Genomic DNA, 18870 nt, shown 5'->3' with positions numbered 1-18870 from the left:
TGCCATTGAATTCTCGATAGATTGATCCATCGATCATCAGGATCATTCCCCCTGCGCTGCGGTCCTCGAAGAATTCCGAGCGAACGATTGGCCATCGATTCGTTTACGCTCTCGCTCCCACGAATTCGATCTAATAAATCGCTCAACGATAAGGGACACACGGCGGCGGGCCAACTGATGGGAGCATGGGAGAAATGAGGGCGAAACAATTGATCGAATCGTCCCTCTCACGCTCTTCAGCATATCCTTCAAAGAAAGCTTACGTGGATCGATAAAGTTGTGATTCCGACGCCAGGCTCCGATACAATTTTCCTGCTCACCATAATCCGCAAAAAGATCGCCGATGGTCATCGCAATCTGCGCGGAAACGACCTCTCGTTTCCGGCTCCTAGATTTTCATCTCAGGGCGGTAAAAGACCTCGACGCCGTCAAAAACTTCCGATTCAGGGAATCTTCGAGCAGGCAGCACCCGGAAGAAATCTCCATAATTTCCCCCGATGATAATTGGGAAACCTGCGGACGCGAGTTGCTGCCCCGTGCATGATTTACCGGGACCCCCGGTACATTCCAGTCCAACGAAAGTCACTGAAAAATACCGAAATGCTATCTAGTACACTGTAGACACTGTCCCCCTTCGAGCCTCATACTCGGCAGAGCAGCAGGCGCATTTCATAGCTCTGGTCGTAACATGATTACGAGCGGCTCATCTCGTCGTCTTCAGGGGAGAGACTGGCTTCCCCTGAGAGACCCCATGAATGAGCAAGTGCCACTTTTCATCCGAGGGGACCTTTTCCGCTTTACTGAGTCGGCAGCGTGATCGGGAGAATTGTCGCGCAAAGCACGCTAAATGAAGCCTTTTCGAGCAAGCATGACAGTCCCGCCTACTGGATACGCATGAGGCTTTCTCGCCGCTCGAGAATTACGATATTCAATTGGAATTTGATTATTTTCCTGGATATATGGTTTCTAGAAATTGGAGCTACACGAACCACACGAATTATTTCTCCAGTCTCGCTCCGAGCAGGAAGAAGAAAGCTTTCCTCTGACCTTCAGGCAGCCTTTGCGGGAGGAGGTCTTTGATCGCAAACTCGTGATCTCTTTTTTGAGCTTGCAACATCGCAGGCAGGGATCATCGCTCGCTGACACCGATGCCTGGAATTCGAGCTCCGTGATGCCTACGCTCGATCCAGGCTAGAGCTCAGGTGAGGTCGAGCCTGGGGTAACTCTTGTCGACCCTGACTCGAATGCGTTCTACTGACCGCTTGTGTTCAAGGAGCCGATTCCACTTACCCACTCCTGAGCAAGAGCACTTCCGTACTCGTCGAGCAGCGTCCTACGTCCTGGACTCGGCTTCCTCTGGGAGGCCAGGGGAAGTTTATAACACAGTCTAGACGATCGTCCCCCTCTGGAAGGACTTCGCCGTTCGCGAGCTTTCGGAGTCGAGCTCTCGGGACCAGTGAGTTTTATGGAGCAGTATGCTGATCCCTGTCATCCTTCAAAAATCATACACCTCTTCCAAGCGACAAGGAATCAAGCCATAGCCATAGCTTCGAAGGTGAGACCGTCTCTTCAAGTTCATTCGGTTGACCCGATACGAATGAGGCTGATGAGTGGGTCGAAAATCCTCGCACGCTGCGACTCGAAGCCGCTAATATTTCATCCATCGAAAAGGAGCTCCCGAATGCATGAATACTATGAAGCAGCCTGACTCAGTCCGGTATACTTTCACGAGCCGCCGCCTCAACAAAGTCTCTCGTGACGAAGAATGAGCCCTGGAAGAGAAGAGCCCCGACAGCGGAGGCCAATCTATCTTCCTTTTCGTTTCTGCTAAGGCCGAAACGTCAGCCACACACTGTTTGTTCGGCCGTTCTCTGCTCGCTCCCGATTCAATAGACGGAAACTCACGAACACTGGTCTCCGGCAATAACAGAACCGTTCGTCCGTTCCCGCGCCAGTATCTCCGGACTCCTGATATTCCAGCGGGCTGATATTCCAGGATGGGCGAGATAGAGGACCAGGGGTGGACGTTCACTCCTGAGTTTGATTCCAAATTCCCTAGTTTTTTGTACTCGACATTTCGCGCGGAGGACCGACCTCTCTTCCCACCGAATGCTCCGCGGATCTTCTAGTACAGTACAGTACACGGGTTTCAGACGCCGTTTCTACCGTTTCTACGACTCTGAACTCAAAAGCGTCTCGGGTAATAGCGTGCGCGGTGTCCGTGCACCGACGTCTGCGGGGAGCTCACTAGAATGTCGAACCTCGATTCGCGACGCGAAACGTTTTGCGAAAGTCTCCCCTCTCCGAGAGGAAATCGGCTTCAAACTATTTAACGGGATGTTCGTCATTTTCACTCCCCGCTGAAAAATTATGAGGCTATCGTGGCGGCGGCGGTGCGGGTCGCGTTCTCTAATAAGCAGCTGGGGCCGGCGACAGTTTCAGTCTCTCCCTCGCTCGGCCGTCTGTTCGTCGACGTAAAGACGCTTTAGCCAACTCATAGCCAGCGTTGAGCCTAAGTGCAGCGCTACAAAAGGAGCAGAAAGCGAGGGGGAAGACATTGTTTCATTAAAGCGCTGCCATTCGAACCACAATGTTCTCCATTAATTGCATTCTCCAGCTAGGACGGGAGACGGAAGTCCTGCTTCATACCCAAAAGGATCCGTGATGCGTCTCCATGCTCTGGTCGGGCCGTCTAGGTTCGAGCCCACAGTAGATCTTAGACGGGATTCTCGAACGGTTCGAATGATTCCTGCTTCCGATTTTAGCGCGTCGCGTCGCTTCAGGCCAGGAGCGATAAAAAAAAGTTTCGCTCCCACTTTTCGAGCCTCGGGCGACGCAGTTTCTGTGAGAGCTCGCTAAGAGAAGATCGTCGAGGTCCGTGGAACTGCGGGCTCCGAGTTTCCCACGTATATCCATTCGAGAAATTGGGCCAATCACCGGGAGGACGGCTTTGTTTGGAGAGGAACAAAGTGTTTCTGGGGGGCATCACAGAAGAGAGGCGATTGGAAGCTTCGGCGGACCAGAGTCCGCGGTTGTAGTCTGCCTCACAAACAGGTAAAGTTCGTTAGAGCAAATGCCCAAATGCCATTCTTGTGTGCAGGGAGCTAGCGTGTTGTCAACGGCAGACCACGCTGAGCCACCTCCTATAATGAAGCTCATAAACCACCGGGTGCGGGTTTCGATGTGCAGAGTGAGCGCTTGTGCTGGCTGAGGACAATCGCTTCTACTAATAGATCGCCGCCGACGGAAACTTCGGCTCATATTATCCACGATCCATCGGGCATGCGCCTGTGTCGTACGTATGAGAGGTACGGATAGAAGTCGCAGACGAACATTGGGAGCCGGTTCCCCGGAGCGAAAACCTCACATTTGGCAGAGTCCGTCCTAGGATGAGACGTCACGTGCGGCGTTTCCGTCGGATGATCATCGCGCGATCTGGATCCAAACCACGAGGAATTTCCAAATGCGCGATAACACGAATTCGGCGAAATGGAAGAGACTCGAGCAGCCCATATCCGTCCAGGCAGGCAGAGATTGCGATATTCGAGTAGTTCCCGACGCAGAAGGGCTTCCTACAAGATGGTGCGCGCTAGGACTCGGGCATATACACACGTCGGATGGCATCTGTCTGACGGATAATATTATAAGGCGGAGAACGAGCGGGAAAGACGAGAGGTGCCATGAATTGAGTCGCAGCGCTGCCTCAGCGGCGAAACTAAGCACGCGACGAGGCTCGGGGTGGACTGCCCACAGCCCGGAAACATACATACGTACATGAGAGCCGCTCGTGATTGGATCGCTTTTGCTTTCCGTTCGAAGAGCCCATTCGATATCCTCCGTTCGCTCTGCCAGCCTCGGTTTCCTTGTCAGATTTCGGAAGTCGGGATCGGAGAATCAGTCTACTGCTCGTATCAAAGAAGTCTGGGGAGTGTTTTCGAACCAGAGAGGTGCACGAGCTCACGTGGTGAACTATAATACTTTACGGAAAACGAAATTAGCAGCGAGCTGTTGAAACCGACACGCCAAAGCAAGAATTAACTCTTTTGAGTCTTCTAGCATTTCCTGACGATCGATCGGCGGGAACGTCCATTTACAAAGGTCGTCGTAAGCAAACATTAGGAACACGTCCCGAGAGCGTCGTTAGCTACTACCGTATCAGGAGCGGTGATCTTCGTCGTGTGTCGAGCGCCGACTTGATCTGTTGGAGTGAAACATACTTTTTAGGGTATTTGCAGGAGATTTATGGGACTCGCCTCTAAAAACGTTCGCCGGGGACATCCAAGCTAAAAATCTAGCTTTTCCTCACACACAACCAGGAAGGGTTTACACGCTCCGGACCGATCCAAAGTGGCGCCGATGGCCGCAGGTCGATGCGAAGTTTCGCTGAAGGATGGATCATGTGAAGAAAAACGCGCATAGAGTTTCGTTCGGTGGGACTTCCCAAAGCAGAAGTCGATCTTCGAAGCAGATGGACCTTCTAGAGATTCGAGTATGAAAGGAAGAACTACTACGAAGAACGTAGTCGAAGGCTTCGAAGAATCGGCCGAGATTGGGTCGTTGCCGATGAGTCGTAACGATTCTGAGCCAGCAGAGAATTTGTAGCGATTTTCCGTCGTTAAATCCATCCAGGGCCGAATTTTTCCCTGGAAAAACTGCGGAACAAAAACGAAAACGGGGGAAAATGGAGGGACTCGGGGAGGGCTTTCGACGGTCGGATCAATACGAGAATTACTAGATTTCTGGACGGAGACGGTCTGTTGAGTACTGTAGTCGGTCGTGGGATGTAGGTCCTTTCCAAGGGTGGTCGTTCCCTTTCCAGGAAACTGGAGAAGTCTTGCGCCTCCGGAGCTCCACGCATGCGCCACAGATCTGGCAAGCCTTGAAGAGTGCTTGCTGCCAGGGCGAGCTTACGAAGGCCAATCAACAGGGGTAGCTCGGACGTCGTCGTCGCCGCCGCCGCCACCACCACCGTCGTTGTTGTCGTCGTCGTTCGGAGAACGAACGGACGAACAACTGACTCCAGTCTCTGTCCGTTCGTTCAGTATAGATCTGTCCGGACCGGTAATGCAGCGAAGCCGTTGCTTATTGCCGTCGAGAGCCAACGCACGTCCGGCGCCGCGTCAGCCTCGGAAAGGCTGCCGGCAATCACAAACTCTCAGCTGAACTACACGACGGCAACTTGAACTACAAGCATAGTGTAGTGCGTTGACATTACCACGATTGCTGCTATTGCTATTCTGCTAGCATCGCTTGCATTCCACTGACCATCCCGAACATAGCCGCCTAGAAACCGTCTGGATCATCTTCAAGATCATCTACTTCTTCACGCGCAGATTAAGGTGAGTTCGAAGTTCGATTGACGGAAATTCTTCGGCACCGTACCCCGACCCCGAGCATTCGAAACCCGAGTCTAGAGTCTCCGTTCTCCGGGGGAGGAGGAGGAGCGCGTGTTCCTTGAAATGTCAATCCCGAGCAAGTGGTGAGCAGTCGAAATCTCATTTTCCCCCCGAGCGATGGAGATTTCGACGCGGAGCTTGTGCGACTCCGATATGCGAGCCGTAACTCCGTGTTGGTCTCTCGGATGGAAAATCGTTCCCGACGGGATGACGACCTGTGCGGTACTGGAAAACGGCTCGTTCTTAGAATAGGAACGGAAGGAGTGTCATCGCTGCCTTACACATCGAGAAAAGTTCACTTTTCCCGATCACGGCGGCGAAGAGGTTCTAGCGCCTGAGATTAACATCACTCTTCTCAATCCTGTTTCGACCGCTGAAATGTTCTAACCTGTCAGCATATATATTGACCGGGGAAAAGAGCTTGAGAAGGAGACACCTCTATCAAAGCTGTCGACGGATCAAGGCTTTTGAAAATGATTGACCCCGCGTAGCGGTAACTGCCACGAAGGGTCCCGGGCCGGGCTCGATCCAGAGCAAGGAGGGAATTAAGTATCTCTGAGTGAGCAGGAGACTCAAACACTGACTCGATCGGAAACCGACCGAGTGTCCGCGACAGTGACGAAGTCGCTCTACTTTCGAAGTTGGCAAGTAAATACGGAGAAAGAGAGAGGGCCGGAGGGCAGACAAACCGATGCGGAGCGGGCGACCTAGAGGCACGAACGAAGATCTACGAAGGAACGAAAGTCTCTAAGATTGGTGCTACATAATTCGTTCGTGCCGATGTCTATTTATAAAGCCACTCACCCAGGAGACTTATCATTCCGGGAAGCCGTTCGCTCGCGTGAAGCTGCTTATCGGCTTCTGTCGGCTTCGAGACCAGGGTGCGGATCTTCCGCTGACGCAACCCGGCGTTTATCCCTCCCGACGTGCGGGGTTTCCTCGTAATCCTCACGTGTGTACCTTCGACGAATTCACCTCTACCTGGAGCGGGAATTTCGGGCGATATACATAGGTAGGGAGGCGGGCATCTTTGTTCGCTAAGGTGAGATGATGAGAGAAAATACGCCGAGCCGCCGCGCCATTGGGCTCTAACCGTTGGTTCGCGGGGCTATTTCACGGAGTACCTTAGACGGCTCGGTGCGCACCAGGCGCCACTTGCGATGCGCGTGGCCGCAAAGAGGACCGATCGTCGGTACAAAAAGCGAGTTCCCAGTCGGAAGGACTGTGCGAACCAGCGTGTACGCGTTCGCATACCTGGATCCAACAGGAATACGCGCATCAACTGATACGAGAACCTGTCGAGTCTAGCTCAATGGAGCTCACTCCGCTCAAAAACCATGACCGGAAGCATCCGTCGAAGGTGCGGGCCTCGAATGAGAGGCTGCCGATCGGACGCGCATGTGTGAGCATTGAAACCGTATGCGTTATCTTGAATCGAAAAAATCGACCTGGAACTCGTGAATCCTGATGAGATTCTCCCGGACAATGCTTCTCCGTTCGGATAAGGAGCCTGTTATCGCTGTAAACAATGCTTTCCGTGCTGGGAAAAGTGCTGCCCGAATATCGGGCCCGTAGGCTAGGCAGGAGGTGAACATGGTCCAATTGGAGCGTCGTCAATTCTTCCCCGGCCGCCGGTGACCTTGCTTCTGATTTGACGGGTTTTCGCTGCTGTTCCCCTGCGTTTCTCCACGGAAGTTATGGTTTTCGCTCACCGCTCCGGCTGGCTGGCAAGTTCCCTCTCTGACGAGTTGTGGCACCTCAGAGGCTGTTTTCGGCTCGCTGGCTCCCGGACTACCGCTCCTGTACGTCGCTGCGAAAAGGTTTATTTGTGGACCACCTTTTCGGGGACAATTGGAGGGGATCACGTGTGGAAACCGCGCGAGCACTAAACTGAGGAAACGTTTCGTTTGTGCTAGGCAGCCAGTACATATGGCAGCCGTCGTTCTTTTTTGTGAGTGCTCATAACGGCAGCCACAATTGCCATGACTGCTGCTGACGACGCAAGTCGATTCTGAGTTTCGTTGTCACAGCCTTCAAAGTTCCGGCTGCGCGACGGCTCCTGCACATGAGACAGAAATCGTCTCGCTGCCGCCGACAGGATACACATATGAGCACGAATGACGGCTCCGGTGTCATGACGATCGCGATATCGGGCGATAGCCAACGAGTGACCCAAGTCAGTCAGATCCTTTGAAATTGGGGGAAGGATCTACGACCGAGACACTCCTGGATGCGGCAGAGGGACAGGCCGCGAGCTCCGAGTTCTGAAAGAACGCGGCCTTTGAAATCTCGGCCAAGAATGTCGAAACGTATGGCGGAAGCTCTATTCCTGTCTCTAGAGGAGATGCCACCGGAAGCATGCCACCAAAAATTCGTGGAATGAGGAATCGAGCTCTCATGATTGTCATACGAGCTCAAGTTGCTCCTGAGAACGCCGGGAACTTTTTCTTCCGCAGGGCGCGGCGAGATAACATGTGTAGACTGAAGTATTTAAGGAGCTGGACCTCGGTGTTTAACATGAGCACCTTCGGGAAAACCGCACACTCAGCAAGACTCAACAGAGCGGAGCCGAGCTCGGAGAAAAGAGCAGCGCCTCAGCTCGCGTCAACAGACCTGAATCAACATCCTATACGAGAAACTAGTCAACGTTCCGAAGCTCACTCACGCCGTTACCTCGCTCGATGTTCTCACCTGGGAGAGAAACAATCGCATGCGTTCGTTTTGATACGCCTAAATCAGCAGTTTCCTTCTGTGTTCTTCCCGAGCGTGAATGAGGCTCTCCCTGTCTCAATCCAAGAACTCGCCCCGTTGAGAGCTCACCCGACTGGGGAGCCGGAGTGAGCCGAAACTTCGAAATCTCGGCGGAGACGATCAGTAATTATTGATTCATTTGAATTTATTCAATGAAGATTGGAACAACCACCGCCTATACACGACGACCGGAGGAAAACTACCGCAGGTCTCCATTACGACATCTCAAGTCTCGCGGTTCCGGGCACGCTGGCCCCTAGCTTACCTCCGAGCCAAGAAAGTGAGCGCGGAGCGCGAATTCTATTTCCGGGGCTCGGGCGGGGGCCTACGACTGGAAGAGTATTCGAGCCCGAGTGACGCCAAGCATTTAATGGCGTCACGGACGAGCCGCCGAAGCGTGCCGGCGTCGAATCGTTGCTCAGCCTGGCTTGGAAGGCTGCTCTCTGGCCAACTGTCAGTAGGCTAAAATTAACGTCGGATGTCTGGCGGCTGATCCTCGGCAGCTCCCGCGACACACGGTTCGCGGGCGCGCTAACCATAACAGCAAACATTCTGCGGTGCAGAAGGATCCCGGTCGCGGCGGCGTCTCAGTTCGGGTGCTACTCGGGTTAGCGCGACTTCTTCTCCTTTCAGTCTGAGCTTCCGGCCGAAAAATACCCATAGAATATTGAATGGCCGCATTTCTGATTCGCTCGCCCGGGGCTTTTTCTCTTGACCGAGCGAGCGCGAACCGCCTCAGTCTCAGTCCGATTGGACAGGACCATGTCCTGGAGCAGTTTTCCTGTGAATTGTGGGGCCTGGTTCTTCATCAGCAGGATCCTCCGCATCTCCACTCTCTATTCGCTGTGGGTGCCGAACCGTAAGCGAACGCTCAGTGCACACCGCGAGCCCTCACTTCTGCGAGGTCGAGATGTGCTTTTTCCTGGAAGAGTCTCGAAAGTACTCGGTGATTCTATTCCCGTCTTCCCGAGACTCAGGGATCTCGCTCCGTGGAAAAAATACTCGAGCGTGTCTCGTCGGCTCTTACCTCGCTCGTCCTGTCCCCTCGTGGCACTGCGCAGCCCCGAAAATTATGCCGCTCACTCTTCCCGTCTCGCAGGACGTACATAATTGAGAGACTCGTTTCGCGAGGAAATGTTGTCATGTGCAACTAAATAATCATTTATCTTACAGGCAGGCCATTGCTTCGCGCAATCGCGATGCTCCCACCAGAAGAATCAGCCCAACGTCGTTTTATTCGCCTCTCGATCCAAACCCTGCGTACGAGCTGAGGCTGGCTCGAACTGAAGACCATTCGTGCAGCGGCGGCGGTCTTTGGTGGAAGTCCCACTGGTGTTATTCCGATCGGAAGCTCTCGATACATGGTGAAAATCCATCGATCTATCATCAACTGCCTGTGCCTCGGTGATCGTTGAGATCACGATGCCGATAGTAGGTACACGGTGGAGCTGTTGCTTCAACTCGTGTATTCTCCTCGGATTCCTGCTTCTGTCCGCCGCAGTACAGCTAATTGAAGCCCATAAACCGAAGGACAGCAAACTCTACAAATTGAGGCCAGGGTAAGTGAGCATGCTAATATCTAGAGCAGCCATGCCCGCGTAGGAATATTCCCATCGTATTTCGGCTGGCTCATCCTCGACCGTCGGTAATTCCCCGCGGGGGGTCGATTTTCCCGGAGCTTCTGGCCCATCTCATGAAGATACCGTCCGAAGCCTGGATACGAAAAAAGGGACGGGGGGAGAGGAAAATCTCTTCCAGGCTGGCCGACTTGTCCACCACCGCTTACTGTGGAATCCCGTGATCTCTACAATGGGAGATATCGATTGTCAACTCCGACGATAATTCGTTCAGCGTCGCTGCGGAAAATGGAATTTCTCCTTTTCCTCGATTTTTCCATTCATTCGGGGGAGAGGACTGCCGAGCGTTTAGCGGAGCGCGGAGGCTTCTAGAGCGTGAGGCAATTAGCAGATGAATGATCCAATGTCTTTCGTTGGGAGTTCCGGATCTCATCGTCAACGTCAGATCTCGCTCGTATGTGTGTTCCGGTCGTGCCCATGTGTGAATGTGAGTTCGGGAGACAGCGCGCGGCCGAGCTCGTCTGACTGACTGAGTGAGTTCTGGGGAAGCGGGTGAGCGCTTTCGGAATGGGACAAGCGAAAAAGGATGGTGGGGAGAGCGTAGGGGGTAAGTGATCGCGCGTTTCCTGTCCTTTGGTTCGGAACACAGCAGCTATTTCCTTTTTGCGGCTGAGAGTTGAACGTTAAAAAATGTCCCCGTCGCCGTTCTTCTCGCCTGACTTCCCGTCCATGACAGCGGAGGCAACGGTGGCCCAGGCAAACGCGAAGACACAAGCCACAGTATCACCTACTTCTATCGCTACTTTAGCTCTTCGGTCCGTTAGTCCGTCTGCTTTAGGTCGGAAGCTCGCAGGTTCGATTCTCAGAAGAGCTTGTCGACGTTCGAGTCATCCAGGCTCTTGATTTATCTTCCCGCCGCGGCTCCAGCTCTGCGAAACCCACAAGGTCTACTCTGATCTCTTCCTTCCACCCGATGGGTCACTTCTGCAGGGACGTAATGCGGTGAAAAGCAATGAACTATTTCCGTCCTGAGAGCGACCGACTGAAACAGATGATGTCGCCCTCGACGTGAACTGAGCCGAGAGTGGCGCTGGAATGGAGAAGCCGGAAAAAATCATTTCGCCCCCAGGGAGTTTGGCCACGGGAGGTAGCAAGACGAGCTCGCTCGCACGTCATGATGCTTTCCGGCGTACAGAATCCTCAGGTCGATGTGGATGTTAACGACGCACTATCGCCTGATGGCATATTCGATGCATCTCGAAAAAACTTTTTGTCGCGTATGTATTTATTTCCGTTTTTTCCGTCACTGGCTCGTTCCACGAAGCTGCGGCGACGGCTCGGTGCAAGAGACAGAAAACTTCCACCATTTGGGTACACATATGCACGCACGAGCGGGCATTCGGTGGCAAGACTGAAGGTCTTGCGTTTGCTGCGTTGTTGTCACCTCGACGGAGTAGAAAGTAGAAACGGTTCCTTTTCTCGCACGAAATGATCCCTCGCTCGCAAACGACCGGAGGATGAATTGAGAAACCGAGCGAGCAAGTGCGCAGAGGGTACGGCGAGTGACCTACTTCCGGATGTTTTGAGAGAGCGAGTTCGGTCTCACTAAGTCTCTAGTCGGTATTTCCGTCTTTCCCTCATCCTTTTCTCATTCACCCTCAGCCCATCATTCCTCGCTGTCTAGGGGTGAAGTCATTCTCCGACTAGAGATCTCCAGTAGCGAGCCGTGGAACCTTGAGTCTCGCATCCGACGACCGCAGCTTTTTTCTGTGCGTCGGCCACTTCGGCTGCCGTCGAGCGCCGGAGGGCTCAAACCCTAGTCTTAGGCTCGGAATGGTACTCGACGGGTGAGCGTGGGCGCTATCTGAAGCCCGTTCGTTAAAACTTTCCTCGAGAGAAGAAATCCGATGTGATTTGTGCTTGCTGGACGTGGGAGGAGAGAAAGGATTGACAAAACACTCCCCAATTAGGGACTGGTTATCGCCTGTTTGGGACACGACATACCGTTGAACATCGTTGAAAGGCTGGAAATTCGCGAAATTATCACAATAGACTCCCGATAATAGGCAGAACCTTGTCCTTGGAACCGCAATTATTAGGAATTATGATTATGAAGATGAGCCAAAACAACACGAGAAGTTGGGAGATAGAAGCTCACTCAAGTCGAGATCGCCTTCTTCTCGCATTGAATTTATTCCGCGACGCCGTCGACGGTGCATTTATCTAAGCAGCTTCTCATATCATTCCGAGCCTTACGATAAATTTCCAGATCTATCCGCGGATTCGCGAGTTATCGAGAAAGCAAGTCATCGGGAATCCCCCTATGTATTAAAAGCGCTGGGTCCGTCTGTCCATTAGCGACTCTTCGACGCTTCTCCTCCCCTAAGTCCGCTTCCGAACAGGCTCATCGGATGCTACATTACGCCACAGTGTACAAATCGATCTTCTTTCGATTTTTCGTATCTCCGTTACGGAGTAGTTAGCGGGAGGGAGGAAAGTTCTTCCCGAACACTTACCTAGATAGATAGATGGGAAAAAGAAACTTGTGGCCGCGGATCACGTCATCCGAGTTGATCGACTCTACCTCTCAGTAGTAAACCCATCCTAATGGACAATGAAACAAAGAATGTGTTCTCCTCGAAGGAGCTCTGCTTTATATTCCTGTCCGTGAAATTTCTATTCGGATCGTAGATCTGGTGATTACCGATAACGAATAGTTTGATATACATGCCACTCGATCCCTAGCGATCTCACGGGTGAACAAATCGAATATACATCCCTCTGCACTCGATCCCCACGAATCTCACAAGTGAAGAACGAACGAAACATGCCCAAGAGCGCCTTGCGCGAGGCGCTCGAACGGCTGGTTCACTTTATAAAACCCCTCATTTATCCGAGATCCGAGGAAACTCACGATGAACGGGACGTCTCTGACGTATTCTGAAGTCGGTTGGTTGAGAAAATTCTCGAACTGGAGTTGGGAAATCGCTCGACGGCCGACAAACCAAATGTCTGAATGAATGAGTGAGAGAGCAGCGAAACTGGAAGGAACAAAGCCCTGACGAATGGGTGAGCTTTCTCAAGAGATGGCCGACTGGCTCAAGATCCTTTGCGAGTTGCTATGGGATGGCTTTCCGCCTGGATAAGCGACTTAAGTTGAGCTCATCGTTTGCTTCTGCTCCTAGTCGAGAGAAATCTCAACTGACTGTTTCGTTCTGCGCTCGGCTGGCTCTTAGGCGAAGACCACCTACCCGCTGCCCAGGCCCTCTCGATTTCTGTCGCGACTAGTAACTCTAGCAGAACTTGCTCCGAGCCTCGATTCGCGTATGAGCCGATCGATATCCTTCCGCCTGGAAATCGGATACTAACAATCGAGAAACACCTGCCGTGCGACCGGGTCCTGATCATGGTTGCGTCGGAGTTTCGCTTATTCGATGCGTTGCCGCTTCAGGCGAGACTCAAGCAACGTCGTTCGAAGCGTTGTTTTGTAAGAGACCTGTCTCAGTCTTAAAGCGGAAATCCTCAGGAGCTGGAGTCGAGTTCATCATCCACAGAAAGAGCTCGGTTCCCGGTCCCTGCGGATCTCTGAAAGAGTGTCACTTCCTCGTTGAGATTTCTACGCTCGCTGCTCCTACGTCCGCGTTGATTCACTCGGAATGGCCCTACCGCAGCGGCTACACCTTTTGTTCATCGCCTCAGATCTCGTGTGCCCGCGGACACCATTCATATCTGTCTTGCACCGAGTTGTAAAGTCCGGGTTGAGGCACAGCGTCCGAATATGGGTCCGAATCGTTTTGGTCCGAGAGCTTCGGACGCATCTCTCAATTCTGGAGGAGACGATATTTTCCAGCGCTCGGATCCGACCGTATCTCCGGACAATATCTGCTCGCTCCTCTTTGAAGAGTCACCCGCCGGCCTGCTGTCCCTCCTATGAAACTTTTATAGTCAATGCGTAGGATGTGGTATCGTTATCAGCCCCGTCGTTAATTGGGAAGAACACAGGCTCACAGGCATTGATATAATGTTTTTTCCTGTCGCTCCGATCCTTTCGCCGCCAAGAGAATCATCGCTATCTCGAGCAGCACACTCGGGAGGATGATTGAAGCTCCACATCAAGGTGTGAGGATTCTCGCTTTTCCAAGAAGACTCGGGAGAGTATCCGCATGCTCGCTTCATTCCCTCTCTGGTCGTCTAGCTGCTGCTAATGAGAAACGTGAGCGAATCGATGATTGAGCTTGAGCTGTCTCGTCCCCAAAGTCCTCATCATCGGCCGGCGGAACACTGTTCCTTGGGCTTCTGAATGACGCGGAGAGCTGTTCTATAACCGAGAAGTCTCGAGATTTGACAGATCCCGGATTTTCTTGTCCTGACGAGTCCTTGTCAAGAGCCACAATGTCCCCTCCTGTGGATCGTTGTGTGCTCGGGAGGGCTCCGATGCGATTCGGGGCAGCTCGTCCCAGCAAGCCGCTCCGACTTGTCGATCGGAGTCAGACGACCGCTATCTCTCGTGTTGTTCTCCTCACCCCGCTTGTTCGCGTCCTTCATTTTCGGCATTTTCTGGTCGGATTCCTCTGGGAGGAAGAAGCATTTCTGTCCTCAACATCTTGCATGCCAATCAGCGATTGTTTCCCAATAGGCCGTGCTGGACAGCCAATCAGCCCTCTCCAGATTCCCCGTCTCCTCGATTATCCTTCCCTCGTCCGCCTCCATCCGGTCCCCGTATATTCCTCTCGACGGCGATTGTTGCCGAGCGAGTACACTTCGTTGAACGATCGCTCACCCGGTTGTGGCCGAGACGGCCTCCGCGGCTCACTGTGTCGGTCTCGCTTGCTTAGTTGGATGGGATGACCCTCCAAGGGATTCTGCGCCGGGAAAAATCTCGGAGGAGGAGGTCAAGAATCCTTCAGTGTCATCCAATAGCTCGAGCCTGCCGTTCTCACTCCGTTCTGGGTCCTCCAGCTCGAATGGAGCCAGACTCGGATAGAAAGCCTGGCTAGAGGTCCTTGTGGCCACGGACTCGTAGGGTCCCGCGCGAGGATTCTACACCGTCTTCTGGCGTGGGATTCTAGGTATTCCCACACACATTCTCCCGAGCCGCTCCTCTGTATCGGGAAGCGGGATCGAATCGAGCCTTGAGTACAAACCTCTCCGATCGCATCGGAGGACGAAAGGAGGGAATGAGGAGGGAAGAGATTCAGCGAGTCGCAATGGTCGAAACGACGGCAAGATCCTCGGCGGCAAGATCTCCCTGGAATGCGCATCGGCTCCGGCTGGACGGCGGCGGCGGCGGCGGCAATTGAATGATCCGAGAGGGGATCGCGGCGGATTCGATAACGGCGACTACAATAGCACGACATTGTTAGGCATCCCGATGCTGTTTCCCTTCGATTGCGCAAGAAAGTATCCAATTTCGCCGACTCTGAACGTGACTTTCCTCTCTGGAAACGTTCCGCCGCCGCCACCGCCGCCCTACCACAGAGAGCGAACGCGAAACCTTTGAGGAGAAGCAAGCAGTCAGTCAGTCAGTCAGTCAGTCAGTCTGGCAAGCAGTTCATCTGTTGAGAATCGTACTCTTTTTCACTCTAACGATCTCAAGCGACCCATGACCTCATTAGGTTCGTGGCGGAGGAGCGGATCTGTCCCTTTTTCGTTCGGCGGCTCATCATCGTAGTCGCACTCCTCTTTTTCCCGTTCGCCACTCGTTCCGCACAGAAGCACGAGGATCTCTCTGATGGAGTCAGCCACCGAAGTGAATGAAGAAGTCATCGCACCGCCAGCCGTAATTAAAGCTAAACGAGTGGGGTGGATGCCTCCGGCTACTTCCTGATTGCGTCTCATATCACTCTGATTGTGGATGGAGGGCGGTCGTTCGAACAGCACACAGACGCTGCGAGCTGTCAAAAAAAGGCTAACAAGAAGGCCGAACTCGTCGATTCACAATTCGTCTTCGTTCGGAACTTCGCGGGAACTTCGCCAAACCGATCGATGCGCCGGTCGCTGCGCGAGGGAAACTTTCGAGACTCAGTCTCATTGTCGCTATCCCCGGTTGATCGTTCCAAGATTCGGTCGCAAGAGTGTTCCGCGCCGCGCCTCCACCGCCGTCGGCGCGCAAACTCGATGGGTACCCTAGGCTATGGAGTTGGGGAAGTCATGGTGAGACTCCATGTAATAGAGTTTTTCCAAAACATTGTCCGGAGTCACATCGGCATTCAGAGGAGAGAGCGGAGGCGCTCGTTATCAGACGCAGCCAGCGATCGCGTGAGTCTGTGCCGGCAAAATGTGCGCTCATAACTGCGGCGTGTGAACGACAGCGTCTGTGAGCCTCTCACCCAGTCCTGAGGGGACACCCTTGATCACAAACAGCCAAATCCTTGAAAATGTTTTATGTCTGAACATGACGCGAAATTCCCACTGAAGTCTGCCGGAGTATGCTCGCGATCTCTGGAGATGCCGCGAAGAAATCCCCCCTTACGGAAACTCGTTGCAGGAAGCCGCTATGGAAACTTCTTACGGTAATTCCTTTCGCAAGCCCTCCGCTGAAGCCCCTTGCGGAAACTATACACAGGCGGTCACCGAAGAGTTCCTCGACCGATCTCGGGAACGAGCCCGCGAACGGAAGCTACGCGCTGATTCGAGAAAGCGGCCTGATGTTTTGAGCCCGATGTATCGACGGACCACGAGTCTCGAACCTCTTGAATCGTTGATTGATCCTTTTTCCGGGATGGAGCCTGGACGGGCCGCATGCAACGACGGAAATGAGGAACCTATCTCGTTGAGAGCGGGTGTTGTCTTGAAAACCACTCCCGCAACAATCAAGGTGCTACTCGGCTTCGTGTTGCCGCGCTCGTTTTCGACGCCGGGCGATGTTCTGCTGAATTCTCTCTAGATATATCTATACCAGCCCTGGGGAACGCGGCCTTCGGCCGCGCTCCTTATTGTGGACTCAAACGGGAATCCCGAGCTCATGGCCCGGGTGAGAATTCGTAGGTTGAAGGCAGCGGCAAATCCACCATCAGGAATTGCGGCGGTTTGTCGCGATGCGATCAATTCCATGAGAAAAATTATTTGTTGTTGGACTTTGGCACTGACCACCTTCTGACGGTTTCTTAAACTCGTCGGCTCGTAATCTTCGTCATGAAAATCCGCCATAGATAATCCTGATGATATCACTATACAACCGGAAAAGTCTTGAACGCTATTCCGAACAGTCAATTGAACCCCCAAGATGAGCAAACAATCGATCGAGCAAATCTTGAACTCTAGCCTATCTTGCTGCGTAGACTCGCATTGGCGCCTCACAACGGAAACGGCCGCGCCGCCGCGGCGGCACAGGAGACGGAGCGCAGAACTAAAATTGTCCGTCATTTCCATAGGGATTATCGGGTTCGAACTGATACTCCGGACGGGATGGGCCATGAGCCCCTATGAATATCTCCGTAAAAATTGGAATATTTCCGGAATGCTAGAAATGGAAAATGTACTCTTCGGAGTATTCCCGGAATGCTAGAAATGGGAAATGTACTGTTCGGAATATTCCCGGAATGCTAGAAATGGAAAATTTACTATAGCGCAGAAAACGAACGCAGGCAGAACGGAACTCCGTCGCATTAGCGCGAGCGCAAGGGGCGACCGCGTCACGGCAGCGGCGGCAGATCGGGCGGAATTTCCAGATCATCAAGTAGATCCTCTTGAATTGATGCATAACTTCTGTGTCGAACTGAGGTTCGAGCTGGTGATGTGCTTTCAAGCAATGGGAGGGGGGTCCGTGCTTCACAGACGTTTTGGTCGGAATCGGTGAGGATTTTTGTCTACAGACAGACAGAGTGACACACAGACTTAGCGTTTTATATATGGGGGGGATTTTTAATTTTATTGTATAGATATTTTGTTATTGTTATTATAGATGATATTATTATTTATAACTTTTTATATTTTTCCCTACTTCGTTGTTGTTGACGATGGATTTTTCCCTACTTCGTTGTTGTTGACGATGGATTTTTTCATACTTCGTTGTTGTTGACGATGGATGATGAATGATGATGCTCGATGCTGCTCATGAGTATATTTTCATTTATTATATTGTATATAATATATAATGGTGTATATATTATATAATTAATAAAAATATGTAATTTCTATATTATATATATACATATAAAAATATATATAATAATGTATATAAAATATATTTTGAAACATAATATGTAATAATAATACAATACTATATATAAATCGTTTATTCGATCCGAAACTTAACCGTTGCTCGGATCGCCTCAAAGTTTGTTCCCTTGCATTCCTCGGGCTTTTTTACATCAATTAGAGTGGTCAACGAGCCCCCTAGAGCTTATTAAAGTTAAAAAATCGGACATTTTTCAGACCGACATCCGGAATGTTGATTGGATAAGAAAACTATGGTAATGCGTACACGAAGGAGGACGGCCAGCATCGTAGAGAATTATTCCCGAGACCTTGAATCGGCAGAAGCCACTTTCGCAGAGCGATACGAGAGGAATGAGTGCCCAAAGCAGACCGTTGTCGGCTTTTTAGACTTGACAGAGATCGCAAGCGGCACTTACGGGACTGTATACAAAGGCAAATGGCTGAGTAAAGATGAGGGGAGGCAGACCGTGGAAAGATTTTATGCGATCAAACGACAGGGAAAGAGAGAAGATCCTACTGGCGCCAGAGAAAAAAATTCTTTTCGCTCTGAGCGTGAGCTCTGTTGGAAATTTGATGGTCCACTAGTCGAATGCTCAGTCAAATTCAGCTGTGAGGTAGATACGGTGTGGAGGGATTCACGATGTTGAATAAATACACGGGATTTTCGGTTGAGAACACGTCAAGCGAAGTCGGCAACCAGGATAGCCTGAGTAACCAGCCATAGTGTCTTTATTACATAGACGTATGCTTTTATAGTACAGCGGACAAGGAAGCTATAACAGTCCCGCGTAGCCAGGAGAGAGAAACTATCTAGGACGTGCTACATTCTAGACACGGAAGACTGGAAAACTGTTACACGGATATAACGCTTCTTCCTACATCGGGTATCCCCGAGTGGGTCAAGAGCTACATAGTTTTCATCATTCTCCACCTAGATCGAAGATCCACTCGCGAAAATTCACCCGTTCACCGAGAGCGCTGCTACT

General features: G+C 52.0%; 1 protein-coding gene across 1 annotated transcript in view; it reads left to right on the top strand.

Annotated features, from left to right (window-relative positions):
• The first annotated feature begins 9569 nt into the window (after positions 1-9569).
• LOC100906164 (gamma-aminobutyric acid receptor subunit beta) overlaps positions 9570-18870 on the top strand; it is a 23644-nt gene continuing 14343 nt past the window's right edge. The window contains exon 1 of the mRNA XM_029111674.1: positions 9570-9706. Coding sequence (XP_028967507.1) covers positions 9570-9706 — 137 coding nt within the window. The remainder of the gene's footprint in view (positions 9707-18870) is intronic.

The sequence above is a fragment of the Galendromus occidentalis genome, unplaced genomic scaffold (assembly GCF_000255335.2).
Source record: "Galendromus occidentalis unplaced genomic scaffold, Mocc_1.1 scf7180000077459, whole genome shotgun sequence".
Lineage (NCBI taxonomy): Eukaryota > Metazoa > Arthropoda > Arachnida > Mesostigmata > Phytoseiidae > Galendromus > Galendromus occidentalis.
Note: the sequence above shows the minus strand (reverse complement) of the source record. Positions and strands in the feature narration are given on the sequence as shown.